Source organism: Oncorhynchus nerka, linkage group LG10 (assembly GCF_034236695.1).
Source record: "Oncorhynchus nerka isolate Pitt River linkage group LG10, Oner_Uvic_2.0, whole genome shotgun sequence".
Classification (NCBI taxonomy): domain Eukaryota; kingdom Metazoa; phylum Chordata; class Actinopteri; order Salmoniformes; family Salmonidae; genus Oncorhynchus; species Oncorhynchus nerka.
Genome location: NC_088405.1, coordinates 22,082,811 through 22,098,677, shown reverse-complemented (window position 1 = coordinate 22,098,677; position 15,867 = coordinate 22,082,811). Strand labels below are relative to the sequence as shown.

Here is a 15,867-nt window from a genome sequence, read left to right as displayed (position 1 = left end):
TCTTGAATGAGTCGGTGTGTCCAAACTTTTGACTGGTACTGTAGGTGCAGTCGAATGTGTTGTTTTACAGGGTCAGCCATAGTAGCACAGCGCCCCTGGAGCCAATTTGGGTTGTCGTCTCAGGTATTCGAAACCAGCGACCTTTCAGTTCCTGGCCCACCGCTCTATTCACTAGGCTACCTGCCACTTGGAATCAGAAGAAACTATTGCATAATCACGTCGATGGATGTTTAAGCCGGACGTGATGTGAAGATTGCTGGTGTGTGTGTAACAGGGATTGCTTGACATGGCGATAAGCTAGCTGTGAACCACCTTCATGGGCCTAATTGCTGTTTACTGTCAAGCTGATTGCTGAGCGATCTGTTTATGTAACTTATCCCGATAAGGAAACAAGAAACATCAGATTTAATCACTGATTGTGTTCACAGCAAGTCGAGGTAATAGGAGTTATATCATGGTTATCATAGCCTGGTTCAGAGGAAAGACACAGGGTCATTATGAAGCTTTGCTTTTTCACCGGTGGCGTTGATTCACTCACTTGGCATCCTGTAGAAGAGGCGTTCTCCCGCCCCGTCGTTGCTCTGGAGGAACTTGCTGTCGATGGACCAGTCCAGGTGGGTGATGAAGCTGGAGGACTTGTTGCACTCACCCACCTTCTTGTAGCGCTGCGCGACGGCGTACACATCCACCAGGCCGTCATTAGAGCCCACGGCCAGGTAGCTGCCATCCGGAGAGAACTTCATCTCATGAATCACTTCCTTCCTGTCTTTAATGTGCACCACCTCCGTCATGTCCCTGGGAGAGAGAGGAGTGGGAGGGTGGATGAGAGGGAGGGAAGAGAGATGGAGGGGAAGAGAGAGAGAGAAAAAGAGAGCAAATCAGCAAAAGAGAAAGAGTGAGGAGAGGGGGAGACAGAGAAAGAGAAAGGGAGAGAGACAGAGAGAAAGAAAAGAGTGAATCCCTCGGCTCTGTACGGGAGGCCGGCTGGCTAGCTCATCCGTCTACCTAGTGGCTTTGTTTAGACAGGCAGTCCAATTCTGGTCTTTTGATCAATCACATCAGATATTTTGACATCAGACCTTTTTCAGAGCTGAACTGAGTGGTCAAATTAGTGAAAAATATATCACAATTGGGCTACCTGTGTAAACTCAGCCAGTGAGCAGTAGCAGATGGACTGGGTCCGTTCATTGTCATTATGGACCAATTGCAACCATCAATGGCCACCAGATGATCATCAGCCAATCTCTCGCTAAACCATCAATACGCACTAAATTCCTCCGCAGAGCTGATCTCAATTGGAACCATTATTGGTCACCTCATTACCACTACCTAAAGCTGATGTCAGCGTGAATTTAGTCCAGGTTTTCCCTAACTCGGTCCTTGGGACCCCACATTTTGGTTTTTGTCCTAATACTACACAGTTGGTTAAATTTTCAAAGCTTGATGAATGGTTGTTTGAATCAACTTGGGCAAAAACCAAAACATGCACCCTTTAGGGTCCCAAGGACAGAGTTAGGGAAATGCTACTTTAGTCCTTGCTACCAAAGTCTCTGAAGATGTGTTCGCCCTCTGGTGGGTATTATCATCGGAACAACGTTTTAAGCAGACCTAGGGCGATTGATCTATTTGACAATAATTCTGCACAACTGAAATACGTATTTCCTTGTTAACCACAGCAAACCTACTGTGGCAATTATCCGACATGTTGTATGAATGGAAAAATAATATTGGTGTAGCCTACTCTTATTATTTTATTTGTTTCCAGTTGATGTAATCCATTAAATCAGGGGGCGTAACTTTGGTTTTAGAAGTGGGGGGGGGGATATCCGCAGTGGGGGGGGACCCCCGCTCGGCGACATCCGCATGGTCCTAAAGCAAACTGTTGCCTCGTTTTGTATCACATTCCAATGATAAAACTGGGTGGGACAAAAATGTGAAAGTTGCACCCCTGCATTAAATACTGTCTTTCAAAGAAAATGATCTGATATGGTAATTTCTTATCAAGATCGGGGGTAAAATATCATTGTACTGTGCCTATTTGAAATATGTAACTAATCTATATTTTATCAAATTAAAATGTAGGCTAATGAAGTTATTTGAAATGGCATATATTATATTATGTTAATAATGATTATATTATTATTTAGCTATTTAAGGTTAAACGTTTTAATGAAATATAGGCCTTCTACTTCTATATTCTTATACTCTAAGGCTGTGTTTACCCCAGGGGTTCCCAAACTGGGTCCTGGATGCAGCTGTCAGCTGTCATAATCACGTGACTCGGCAACAACGAGTGATCAACTAATCAGCTGGTTTATTCTTGTGGGTTTTTCGTTACTAGCAAGTTTGCTTTAATATGCAGATGAAAGTAATCTCCCGTTAGTAGCATTTGAAGAAATCCAGCAGTAATGCACAGTGCTACCTTCTGCTTGTTATTTGTAAAGCCAGCTCAAACAATGAGGCAGCCTCGCTACTAGACTCGTCCTCCTACTGTTTCTCTCTGCGGAGGAGGCATTACAATGAAACCACCACAGTCTTATCACACCTGCTGCTCCCACACAAAAGCAATTTTACCAGCCCAGACTTGATTAACTCAATTTTGACTGGTCATTTTGGATGGGGGGAGTGTGTAATCACAGGATGGCTAGACAGTATGGCTTCATATTCTAACAACGTGCTGTAATTGTTAATCATGGTGCCAGTGATGGTGTCTCCTATCCTGAAAAACTCCTAACCATTAGATATGGTGAACAGTAATTATAGGGAATAGCCTATGGGGAATATCAAGGTATACAGTGCACTATGTGGCTCAATAATCAGCCAACAGCTATAGCCAACGATGAGGTGTATAAAAAGTCAGAGTAACAAGTCAAACCCTTCTAAACATACCGTCTCTCAGTAAAAACCATACAACACAATACAACACAATACAACATAGCCCCAGGCAACAGAAATTCAATCCAATCATAAAAAGCTGTTTCTGCAAGCTCACTCATTTCTAATAGACTGAATACAAATCAGGAGCACTGCTCACTTCAAAGTGCAGTGTGGGGATTAGCCACTTCAAAACGTATTGATTAACAGCACTGCGACCAATTTACTATAACTTAATGGAAAGTGCAGGCCTGCACACTGGGTCTGCTGTGGAGTAAATTAAACTGAGGCTTTCAATCAGGTTTTAAGTGATGAATTCAGCATCTCAATATGGGACTGTTTAAACCTGAGGTTTTGGCCCACTGTAGGCTAGGTTTCATAACTTTATGGCCCTTCTTTACAAGATGTATCTGAAGAGTTTGATGCTGAAAGTACTTTCACCAGCTTTGGCATAATTCAACCTGCTGGACACACACTGGATGAATCAATGTTGTTTCCACGTCATTTCAATAAAATCAAGGAAATTACAAATCTTAGAAGCCTTTTTAAACCTTGAATACACTACAAGTTTGAATTTCCTGCAACTACCGGGTGATCAAATGAAGATTCTCTAGGGACTAAAGATGTTAGCAGTACCTGACTCGGAGCACAGTGAAGGAGCCGTCCTTCATGCCAAGCGCAAGCTGAGAGCCATCGTGGCTGAAGGCCACACTGCGGACAGCCTCTTCCATGTTACAGCGAGCTATCAGGGTGTGGTCTGCCAGGCTCCACAACCTGAAAACACCACACACACTCACACACACACACACACACACACACACACACACACACACACACACACACACACACACACACACACACACACACACACACACACTCACACACACACACACACTCACACACACACACACACACACACACACACACTCACACACACACACACACACACACACACAATCGTGACCAATCAGCACAGTTTCAGCTATGAACATTGCCTCTGTAGAGACAGTCCTAATAGAGTAAATTATATGAGTAGTAGTTAAGTGACAGAAGTTTTAATGAGCTAGTTGCAGCTGCAGGGTGAAGGCTTGAATTAAGTTGAATTAAGTTGCTGAGATGCAGTAGGTGTATGTGTGTGTATTTATTATGGTGTGTGCGCATGTGTGTCCACTCGGGCTCGTGAGCGTGTATGTGCGTCCATGTGTGTCTGTGAGACAGAGACTAATTGGCTCCTTGATTGGGCCCTCAGAGAGATCTGTCTCTCCTGGTAGAGCAGGGTTGTGTGGGTCTGTGTGTGTGTTGTGGAGGGACTGATCCAGTTCTACTGATAGCAGACGTGAGGCCTCATTATGCATGATGTGTCCCCTGCACAAGCTGACACTGTGTCTTCTCCATAGGTAGCTCTGAACTAGCCTACAACTGTCCCTGTTAGAAATGTGAAGAACAGTGTCTTACAAACTAAGGGCTGTCTGAGAGCGAGGAGAACCAATGAACCAAACAGGACAAGTAGTACTGCGGGTCAGGGTTCACTGAGTGGATGTGATTAAGATGAAAAGTCTGGATGGAGTGGTGGATTAAAATAGAATGGACAGAGATGTTGGCCTGGGTGATAACTACTGGGTCTATAAAGATGCTCCTGAGGGAATTGATGTACGAGCTACATAGCTGCTGGAGATAATACTGACCGTACAGATCGATCGTCACTGCCGGTCACAGCGAGCGGTTTCTTGGGGTGGACGTCCAGAGCCCAGAGCTCTCCCTCACAGTGACCCTGAATGATGAGCAGAGGCTTGTCTCTGTCCCGAACCATCACCTCAAAGATCTCACTGTCCTGTGTCCCCGCCAGGATACGGTCTGCCCTCCAACACACACTACGGATAGACAGCCCTGAGAGAGAGAGGGAAGAGAGGGAGGAGGGATTTGATTTGGATCTCTTTTAGTCCCCATCTGGACTAATCTTCCAGGAGTCCTTAAATATTAAAATACAATTTATAATACGAACACATTTCCACATATAACACACTATTACAAACATACATAATATACTAACATAAAGACCCAATAAATACTCAGTCTAAAAAAACATTGATTCTTCATCTACTATAGTCCCACAACATTTCTATGTAGTATATTTAAATCGTTTTAAAATCATGTTTAAATTTATATATTGAAAGGTTTCTAGTTTGCTCAGTTAATTTATTCCATTTCTTTATTGCTCTAAATCGAAATGTTATTTTGCCCATTTCTCTTTTCTGTCTGGATAACACATAGATGGTGGACAATCTATTCCTATTATTTATGGAATGTCTGTCTCTTACCAACTGAATACCGTTGTGAATAGAACTTGGCCGTTTTAAATGATGTATATTATGATATAAAATAAGCATGTTCCTTTCAATTATCCTATCGATTGATGACCAACCAAGAACACTGCGCATGACTGCAACAGAAGAACCACATCTCCACCTTAAAACAACCCATGACTGCAACAGAAGAACCACATCTCCACCTTAAAACAACCCATGACTGCAACAGAAGAACCACATCTCCACCTTAAAACAACCCATGACTGCAACAGAAGAACCACATCTCCACCTTAAAACAACCCATGACTGCAACAGAAGAACCACATCTCCACCTTAAAACAACCCATGACTGCAACAGAAGAACCACATCTCCACCTTAAAACAACCCATGACTGCAACAGAAGAACCACATCTCCACCTTAAAACAACCCATGACTGCAACAGAAGAACCACATCTCCACCTTAAAACAACCCATGACTGCAACAGAAGAACCACATCTCCACCTTAAAACAATCCTTGCTGCTTTGTTCTGTACATCTGCAGCCTCCTAACTTGATGATGCATTTCCCCAGACCACAGAACAGGGAGAGGGAGAGAGAGGGAGATAGATGGATAGAGAGAAAGAGAGAGAGAGAGAGGGAGAGAGGACATGACAAATAATGAATGCTCTGTCATGTATAACAAAAGTGGTGGGTCGAATGCAATCCCACCCGTTCTTCAGCAGGTGAGAAAGGGCAGCATCCAATCCACTTCATCATGTTTTACACTTCAATCAAGAGTTAGAAACTATTACATTCAGACAACGTTCCGAGTTTCACAGAGTAAATTACAGAAGGAGAATGTCTGGCTGATACAGGTCGACTTTCATTTGGGAAGAGAGAGATGAAGCAGACAACTCTAGAGGGAGAAACAGATTGAGCTTCTTCAGCGAAGCCATCTCAAGCAAGCAAGACATCAGCAAGACATCACCCAATGCAAGACATCACCCAATGCACCTCATCAGTACTAAAAAGTCTGTAATTCAGTCAGTAGAAGCACAGCTATAAATCCCCAGACTCTTGTTATAACAAGGGTAGGCCGTCATTGTAAATAAGAATTTGTTCTTAACTGACTAGCTTAATTATATAAAGGTTAAAAAAATAAAAAATAAATACTCAATAACATCACAGGATATGAAAACATAAAACATTACCTGGCAACCAGAAACCAGCTACAAAAAAATGTATAAGCTAACAGCGTACCTGCAACCGAACCAGTCTCATAATCTGTGTGGACATAAAATACCTGGCAACCAGATAACTCGAGTTAATTGGCTGCACAATACACTTCAGTTTGACACCCTGGGGGGAATAACCATTTCTGAAAAGTAATTACTTATCTCAGATGTCTTCTCTCTAAAACCGATCTGCAGTTGGGAATCAAACCTTCACTGGGACACAACATTTTCAAGAACAGAAGTTGGAAATCCTTTAATGCAGAGGGTACAGCAATCATTTGTAGAACATTCTAATCTAGAGCTGCAAACTATTACGAAGGTTTACTAATTTACGTTTGGAAAAGTTATGCCTTTTGCATAATGACATTCCTACTGACCAAACCGACAAGATTGATTTAAACTCAATCAAGATTCATATTACAATATTTATTTCCGAAGGTCTTTGACCGGCCACCAAACACCCAACAATGCCAGTATCTAATCCCAGGGTGTCTGTGGGGCTTTCAGAAAGGCCACAGCCTTTATAACTGTCACTTTCCTGTGAAAGGTCAGATATTAGTATTCCCCACCCCCGGAGATGGCTGGGCACACTGAGCTTTATGGGGCTTTTACCAGCCCCTAGCTACCACTAACAGCCAAGCAGCCCCTAGCTACCACTAACAGCCAAGCAGCCCCTAGCTACCACTAACAGCCAAGCAGCCCCTAGCTACCACTAACAGCCAAGCAGCCCCTAGCTACCACTAACAGCCAAGCAGCCCCTAGCTACCACTAACAGCCAAGCAGCCCCTAGCTACCACTAACAGCCAAGCAGCCACATCTCAGAACAGAGGAGAGGAGAACAGAGGAGCAAAGGAAGGGAAGCGAGAAGAGACTCATTGATAATACATGAGTGCCACTGATGGTTTCCTCAACTTAGCAGGAGGCATAGAGCAGAAAGAAACAGGGAGTTGACTAAATGTCATCTGTCACAATGGTTTAGAAACCTTTATTCAGTTTCATCCATACAGCACAGACTCTCTCAGACCCGACCATCTTACATTTTTCTGTCTGATTTGACTAACATGGCTTCCTCTGGCTCAGATGGATTGAAATGTATGAGTGGCATTGATTGACTCTCTCTCTCTCTCTCTCTCTCTCTCTCTCTCTCTCTCTCTCTCTCTCTCTCTCTGTCTCTGTCTCTGTCTCTCTCTCTCTCTCTCTCTCTCTCTCTCTCTCTGTCTCTCTCTCTCTGTCTCTCTCTCTCTCTCTCTCTCTCTCTCTCTCTCACATAAATACACAGGGATAGGCTAATAAAACACCATGGCAGGGATCTCAATGAGCTGAACACACATCGGTCTCTATTAGGCAGAACACACTGACTTAAGTGACCTTCACATACTCACAGGTTACAGTATGTTAACCCCTGTACACATACATGAGTGTCTGGATCGACCTGCCCACACACCCCTGCATCAGAAGCGTGGACTCTGAACCTTAAATCTATAGACAGCACACACAACCCTGTGAGCTTAGATGGATCTCCTTATAAAGATGTGCCTCTCCTCCTCTGTCTCTCCATTAAAAGACATGCTCTGCTTTTTTGACACCACACTCCAAAAAGCCTGCAGGCTCTAGTTTTATCTCATCTTGGTTATTGTCCAGTCATATGGTCAAGTGCTGCAAAGAAGGACCTAGTTAAGCTGCATCTGGCCCAGAACAGAGCCACACATCTTGCTACTCACTGTAATCAGAGGGCTAATATCAATACTATGCATACCAGTCTCTCTTTTGTGTGGACTCCAGAAAGAGTAACTGCTGCTTTTGCAACAGCTAATGGGGATCCTAATAAAATACAGGGACAAGCACAAACATGCGGACCCTGACTAGATTTGATCAGCCTTCTGGCCCCCTGCTTCTCTGGCATCCTCCGGGAACCTGTGAAGGGCCTATCGGCTAATGCACACCGCTTAGACTCTGTGACGTTGAACAGATCAGAGGGCTAGCGCTCATCAACCAATGAGCCCCATGTTGATTAAACCAGGCCTTAAAATAGGCCTACCTTTATACCCCTGCTCAGCTTCCCGAAGGTCGATCTTAGTGATAGGCTTGAAGTCCACGTCCCAGAGCCTGACACAGCCGTCACGTCCCCCCGTCGCGAAGCCCTCCTCACAGGCATACATGCTGAAGATCCCAGCCTACACACAGTGAAGTCAACTTTAGGTTTAGGCAGGGGGATTATCAAACTGTTCTGTGCACAGGAAAAGGTACTTGAAAAGGAATATGATTTCAGAGTGTGGGTCAAAAAGTCTATTTTCTGTATTGGAGACAAAAAAAGGGGCAAAATTATCATTTTGAATGCTTTCAACACCTTATAGATTTACATGGGATTCATAGGCAGGGAAGGGGAATTGAGTTGCTGCAGTGTATAGATGTACGCAATTATAGGATTGAGAAGGTTTGGGTTTAGCCAGAGCGGGAGTTTGGATGTCCGGAAGTGTACAGCCAATGTGCAGCCAAGTGTACAGCCAATGGGAGTTGAGAATTAGAGGGACTTATTTCACTCACCCCGTGAGCGGCCTGCACTGTGCGCATTAGGTTCAGTCCTTTCCACACGTAGATATCCCCATTCAACGCTCCAGAGTACGTGACATCATCTTTAGCTGACGCAACACACAGAATGGTTTGTAGGTCCCCCGTCTTCCCGAATATACCCCGTTTGGGCGTCAAGGCGTTCCCGCAGAGAGCCCAGAACTAGAGACATGGAGAGGGGGAAGATGCAGAGGTGGCGAGCGAGCGAGTGAAAGAAGAAGGAGAGATGAGACAGGGAATGAGAGAGAAGTACAAGTATGCAATGATAGAGGGAGGAAAGGAAAGGTGAAAGACAAACATTTGAGAGGTGAATAGAAAGGTGGATAAAGCAGGCAATGGAGGAGAGATAGAGAGAGGTGGATAAAACAGAAGATGGAGGAGCGGTAGAAAGAGGTGGATAAAACAGAAGGTGGAGGAGAGAGAGAGAGTTGGATAAAACAGAAGATGGAGGAGAGAGAGAGAGGTGGATACAACAGAAGATGGAGGAGAGGTAGAGAGAGGTGGATAAAACAGGCAATGGAGGAGAGATAGAGAGAGGTGGATAAAACAGAAGATGGAGGAGAGATAGAGAGGTGGATAAAACAGAAGATGGAGGAGAGGTAGAGAGAGGTGGATAAAACAGGCAATGGAGGAGAGATAGAGAGAGGTGGATAAAACAGAAGATGGATGAGAGATAGAGAGGTGGATAAAACAGAAGATGGAGGAGAGGTAGAGAGAGGTGGATAAAACAGGCAATGGAGGAGAGATAGAGAGAGGTGGATAAAACAGAAGATGGATGAGAGAGAGAGGTGGATAAAACAGGCAATGGAGGAGGGATAGAGAGAGGAGGATAAAACAGAAGATGGAGGAGAGATAGAGAGAGGAGGATAAAACAGAAGATGGAGGAGAGATAGAGAGAGAGGTGGATAACACAGAATATGGAGGAGAGATAGAGAGAGGTGGATAAAACAGAAGATGGAGTAGAGGTAGAGAGAGAGGTGGATAAAACAGAAGATGGAGTAGAGGTAGAGAGAGGTGGATAAAACAGAAGATGGAGGAGAGGTAGAGAGAGGTGGATAAAACAGAAGATGGAATAGAGGTAGAGAGAGAGGTGGATAAAACAGAAGATGGAGGAGAGGTAGAGAGAGAGGTGGATAAAACAGAAGATGGAGGAGAGGTAGAGAGAGAGGTGGATAAAACAGAAGATGGAGGAGAGGTAGAGAGAGGTGGATAAAACAGAAGATGGAGGAGAGGTAGAGAGAGGAGGATAAAAGAGAAGATGGAGGAGAGATAGAGAGAGGAGGATAAAACAGAAGATGGAGGAGAGATAGAGAGAGAGGTGGATAACACAGAATATGAAGGAGAGGTAGAGAGAGGTGGATAAAACAGAAGATGGAGGAGAGAGAGAGAGGTGGATAAAACAGAAGATGGAGGAGAGAGAGAGAGGTGGATAAAACAGAAGATGGAGGAGAGAGAGAGAGGTGTATAAAACAGAAGATGGAGGTGAGGTAGAGAGAGAGGTGTATAAAAAAGAAGATGGAGGATAGGTAGAGAGAGGTGTGTAAAACAGAAGATGGAGGAGAGGTAGAGAGAGGTGGATAAAACAGAAGATGGAGGAGAGGTAGAGAGAGAGGTGGATAAAACAGAAGATGGAGAGAGAGAGGTGGATAAACCCGAAGATGGAGGAGAGAGAGAGAGAGAGGTGGATAAAACAGAAGATGGAGGAGAGGTAGAGAGAGAGGTGGATAAAACAGAAGATGGAGGAGATAGAGAGAGGTGGATAAAACAGAAGATGGAGTAGAGGTAGAGAGAGAGGTGGATAAAACAGAAGATGGAGGAGAGAGTGAGAGGTGGATAAAACAGAAGATGGAGGAGAGAGAGAGAGAGGTGGATAAAACAGAAGATGGAGGAGAGATAGAGAGAGAGGTGGATAAAACAGAAGATGGAGGAGAGAGAGAGAGATAGATAAAACAGAAGATGGAGGAGAGGTAGAGAGAGAGGTGGATAAAACAGAAGATGGAGGAGAGAGAGAGAGGTGGATAAAACAGAAGATGAAGGAGAGGTAGAGAGAGAGGTGGATAAAACAGAAGATGGAGGAGAGGTAGAGAGAGAGGTGGATAAAACAGAAGATGGAGGAGGGGTAGAGAGAGAGGTGGATAAAACAGAAGATGGAGGAGAGAGAGGTGGATAAAACAGAAGATGGGGGAGAGGTAGAGAGAGGGGATAAAACAGGCAATGGAGGAGAGATAGAGAGAGGTGGATAAAACAGAAGATGGAGGAGAGAGAGAGGTGGATAAAACAGAAGATGGAGGAGAGGTAGAGAGAGGTGGATAAAACAGGCAATGGAGGAGAGATAGAGAGAGGTGGATAAAACAGAAGATGGAGGAGAGGTAGAGAGAGGTGGATAAAACAGGCAATGGAGGAGAGATAGAGAGAGGTGGATAAAACAGAAGATGGAGGAGATAGAGAGAGGTGGATAAAACAGAAGATGGAGGAGAGATAGAGAGAGAGGTGGATAAAACAGAAGATGGAGGAGAGATAGAGAGGTGGATAAAACAGAAGATGGAGGAGAGAAAGAGGTGGATAAAACAGAAGATGGAGGAGAGGTAGAGAGAGAGGTGGATAAAACAGAAGATGGAGGAGAGGTAGAGAGAGAGGTGGATAAAACAGAAGATGGAGGAGATAGAGAGAGGTGGATAAAACAGAAGATGGAGGAGAGGTAGAGAGAGAGGTGGATAAAACAGAAGATGGAGGAGAGAGAGAGAGAGAGAGGTGGATACAACAGAAGATGGAGGAGAGGTAGAGAGAGAGGTGGATAAAACAGAAGATGGAGGAGAGATAGAGAGAGAGGTGGATAAAACAGAAGATGGAGGAGAGATAGAGAGAGAGTGGATAAAACAGAAGATGGAGGAGAGGTAGAGAGAGGAGGATAAAACAGAAGATGGAGGAGAGATAGAGAGAGAGGATAAAACAGAAGATGGAGGAAAGATAGAGAGAGAGGTGGATAAAACAGAAGATGGAGGAGAGGTAGAGAGAGGTGGATAAAACAGAAGATGGAGGAGAGAGAGAGAGGTGGATAAAACAGAAGATGGAAACAGAAGATGGAGGAGAAGGAGAGGTAGAGAGAGAGAGGTGGATAAAACAGAAGATGGAGGAGAGATGGAGGAGAGAGAGAAGAGGTGGATAAAACAGAAGATGGAGGAGAGAGAGATAAAACAGAAGATGGAGGAGGGGTGAGATAAAACAGAAGATGGAGGAGAGGTAGAGAGAGGTGGATAAAACAGAAGATGGAGGTAGAGGTAGAGAGGTGGATAAAACAGAAGATGGAGGAGAGATAGAGAGAGGTGGATAAAACAGAAGATGGAGGAGATAAAACAGAAGATGGAGGAGAGAGAGAGGTGGATAAAACAGAAGATGGAGGAGAGGTAGAGAGAGAGGTGGATAAAACAGAAGATGGAGGAGATAGAGAGAGGTGGATAAAACAGAAGATGGAGAGAGGTGAGAGAGGTGGATAAAACAGAAGATGGAGGAGAGAGAGAGAGAGAGTGGATAAAACAGAAGATGGAGGAGAGATAGAGAGAGAGGTGGATAAAACAGAAGATGGAGGAGAGATAGAGAGAGAGAGTGGATAAAACAGAAGATGGAGGAGAGAGAGAGAGATAGAGAAGATGGAGGAGAGGTAGAGATGGATAAAACAGAAGATGGAGGAGAGAGAGAGAGGTGGATAAAACAGAAGATGAAGGAGAGGTAGAGAGAGAGGTGGATAAACAGAAGATGGAGGAGAGGTAGAGAGAGAGGTGGATAAAACAGAAGATGGAGGAGGGGTAGAGAGAGAGGTGGATAAAACAGAAGATGGAAGAGAGAGAGGTGGATAAAACAGAAGATGGGGGAGAGGTAGAGAGGGATAAAACAGAATGGAGGAGAGATAGAGAGAGGTGGATAAAACAGAAGATGGCGGAGAGAGAGAGAGGTGGATAAAACAGAAGATGGAGGAGAGGTAGAGAGAGAGGTGGATAAAACAGAAGATGGAGGAGATAGAGAGAGGTGGATAAAACAGAAGATGGAGGAGAGGTGGATAAAAACAGAAGATGGAGGAGAGGTAGAGAGAGAGGTGGATAAAACAGAAGATGGAGGAGAGAGAGAGAGGTGGATAAAACAGAAGATGGAGGAGAGATAGAGAGAGGAGGTGGATAAAACAGAAGATGGAGGAGAGATGGAGGAGAGAAGATGGAGGAGAGAGAGAGAGATAAAAAACAGAAGATGGAGGAGAGATAGAGAGAGAGAGGTGGATAAAACAGAAGATGGAGGAGAGATAGAGAGAGAGGTGGATAACACAGAAGATGGAGGAGAGAGAGAGATAAAAAACAGAAGATGGAGGAGAGGTAGAGAGAGAGATGGATAAAACAGAAGATGGAGGAGAGATAGAGAGGTGGATAAAACAGAAGATGGAGGAGAGAGAGAGAGGTGGATAAAACAGAAGATGGAGGAGAAGATGGAGAGAGAGAGGATAAAACAGAAGATGGAGGAGAGAGAGAGGTGGATAAAACAGAAGATGGAGGAGAGAGAGAGAGGTGGATAAAACAGAAGATGGAGGAGAGAGAGAGAGTTGGATAAAACAGAAGATGGAGGAGGGGTGAGAGGTAAAAACAGAAGATGGAGGAGAGGTAGAGAGAGGTGGATAAAACAGAAGATGGAGGAGAGATGAGAGGTGGAAAAACAGAAGATGGAGGAGAGAGACGTGGGTAAAACAGAAGATGGAGGTGGATAAAACAGAAGATGGAGGAGAGGTAGAGAGAGAGGTGGATAAAACAGAAGATGGAGGAGAGATAGAGAGACGATGGAGAGAGAGAGAGGTGGATAAAACAGAAGATGGAGAGAGAGAGAGGTGGATAAAACAGAAGATGGAGGAGAGGTAGAGAGAGAGGTGGATAAAACAGAAGATGGAGGAGAGAGAGAGAGAGAGAGAGGTGGATACAACAGAAGATGGAGGAGAGATAGAGAGAGAGGTGGATAAAACAGAAGATGGAGGAGAGATAGAGAGAGAGAGGTGGATAAAACAGAAGATGGAGGAGAGATAGAGAGAGAGGTGGATAACACAGAAGATGGAGGAGAGAGAGAGATAGATAAAACAGAAGATGGAGGAGAGGTAGAGAGAGAGATGGATAAAACAGAAGATGGAGGAGAGATAGAGAGGTGGATAAAACAGAAGATGGAGGAGAGAGAGAGAGGTGGATAAAACAGAAGATGGAGGAGAGGTAGAGAGAGAGGTGGATAAAACAGAAGATGGAGGAGAGAGAGAGAGGTGGATAAAACAGAAGATGGAGGAGAGAGAGAGAGGTGGATAAAACAGAAAATGAAGGAGAGGTAGAGAGAGAGAGGTGGATAAAACAGAAGATGGAGGAGAGAGAGAGAGTTGGATAAAACAGAAGATGGAGGAGAGAGAGAGAGGTGGATAAAACAGAAGATGGAGGAGAGGTAGAGAGAGAGGTGGATAAAACAGAAGATGGAGGAGGGGTAGAGAGGTGGATAAAACAGAAGATGGAGGAGAGGTAGAGAGAGGTGGATAAAACAGAAGATGGGGGAGAGGTAGAGAGAGGTGGATAAAACAGAATGGAGGAGAGATAGAGAGAGGTGGATAAAACAGAAGATGGATAAAAACAGAAGATGGAGGAGAGGTAGAGAGAGGTGGATAAAACAGGCAATGGATAAAACAGAAGATGGAGAGAGAGAGAGGTGGATAAAACAGAATGGAGAGAGATAGAGAGAGGTGGATAAAACAGAAGATGGAGGAGAGAGAGAGCGGTGGATAAAACAGAAGACGGAGAGAGAGAGAGTGGATAAAACAGAAGATGGAGGAGAGGTAGAGAGAGTGGATAAAACAGAAGATGGAGATAGAGAGAGATAAAACAGAAGATGGAGGAGAGAGAGAGGTGGATAAAACAGAAGATGGAGATGGAGAGAGATAAAACAGAATAGGAGAGATAGAGAGGTGGATAAAACAGAAGATGGAGGAGAGAGAGAGTGGATAAAACAGAATGGAGGAGAGATAGAGAGAGGTGGATAAAACAGAAGATGGAGGAGAGATAGAGAGAGGTGGATAAAACAGAAGATGGAGGAGAGATAGAGAGAGAGATGGATAAAACAGAAGATGGAGGAGAGAGAGAGGTGATAAAACAGAAGATGGAGAGAGAGAGAGGTAAAAACAGAAGATGGAGGAGAGGTAGAGAGAGAGGTGGATAAAACAGAAGATGGAGGAGAGGTAGAGAGAGAGGTGGATAAAACAGAAGATGGAGGAGAGGTAGAGAGAGAGGTGGATAAAACAGAAGATGGAGGAGAGGTAGAGAGAGAGGTGGATAAAACAGAAGATGGAGGAGAGGTAGAGAGAGGTGGATAAAACAGAAGATGGAGGAGAGGAGAGAGAGGTGGAAAAACAGAAGATGGAGGAGAGGTAGAGAGAGAGGTGGATAAAACAGAAGATGGAGGAGAGAGAGAGAGGGTAGAAGATGGAGGTGGATAAAACAGAAGATGGAGGAGAGAGAGAGAGTGGATAAAACAGAAGATGGAGGGAGAGAGGGTGGATAAAACAGAAGATGGGGATAAAACAGGCAATGGAGGAGAGATAGAGAGAGGTGGATAAAACAGAAGATGGAGGAAAGAGAGAGAGGTGGATAAAACAGAAGATGGAGGAGAGAGAGAGAGAGAGAGGTGGATAAAACAGAAGATGGAGGAGAGATAGAGAGAGGTGGATAAAACAGAAGATGGAGGAGAGATAGAGAGAGAGAGAGGTGGATAAAACAGAAGATGGAGGAGAGATAGAGAGAGAGTGGATAAAACAGAAGATGGATGGAGATGGAGGAGAGGTAGAGAGAGAGTGGATAAAACAGAAGATGGAGGAGAGAGAGAGAGGTGGATAAAACAGAAGA

General features: G+C 44.4%; 1 protein-coding gene across 3 annotated transcripts in view; it reads right to left on the bottom strand.

Moving 5' to 3' along the window:
• Nucleotides 1-15,867, bottom strand: part of LOC115135014 (echinoderm microtubule-associated protein-like 6) — a 134,307-nt gene that overhangs the window by 55,296 nt on the left and 63,144 nt on the right. For 2 of the 3 annotated variants that reach the window (XM_065023128.1, XM_029669186.2), the window contains exons 1-5: nt 8,942-9,464; nt 8,436-8,571; nt 4,560-4,761; nt 3,511-3,648; nt 539-795 (exon numbers count right to left, since the gene is read on the bottom strand). In XM_065023128.1, the coding sequence (XP_064879200.1) occupies nt 539-795; nt 3,511-3,648; nt 4,560-4,761; nt 8,436-8,571; nt 8,942-8,968 (760 nt within the window). In that variant the 5' untranslated portion in view covers nt 8,969-9,464. Of the gene's footprint in view, nt 1-538; nt 796-3,510; nt 3,649-4,559; nt 4,762-8,435; nt 8,572-8,941; nt 9,465-15,867 lie in introns of those variants that run through there. The other variant, XM_065023129.1, reaches the window with a different exon arrangement.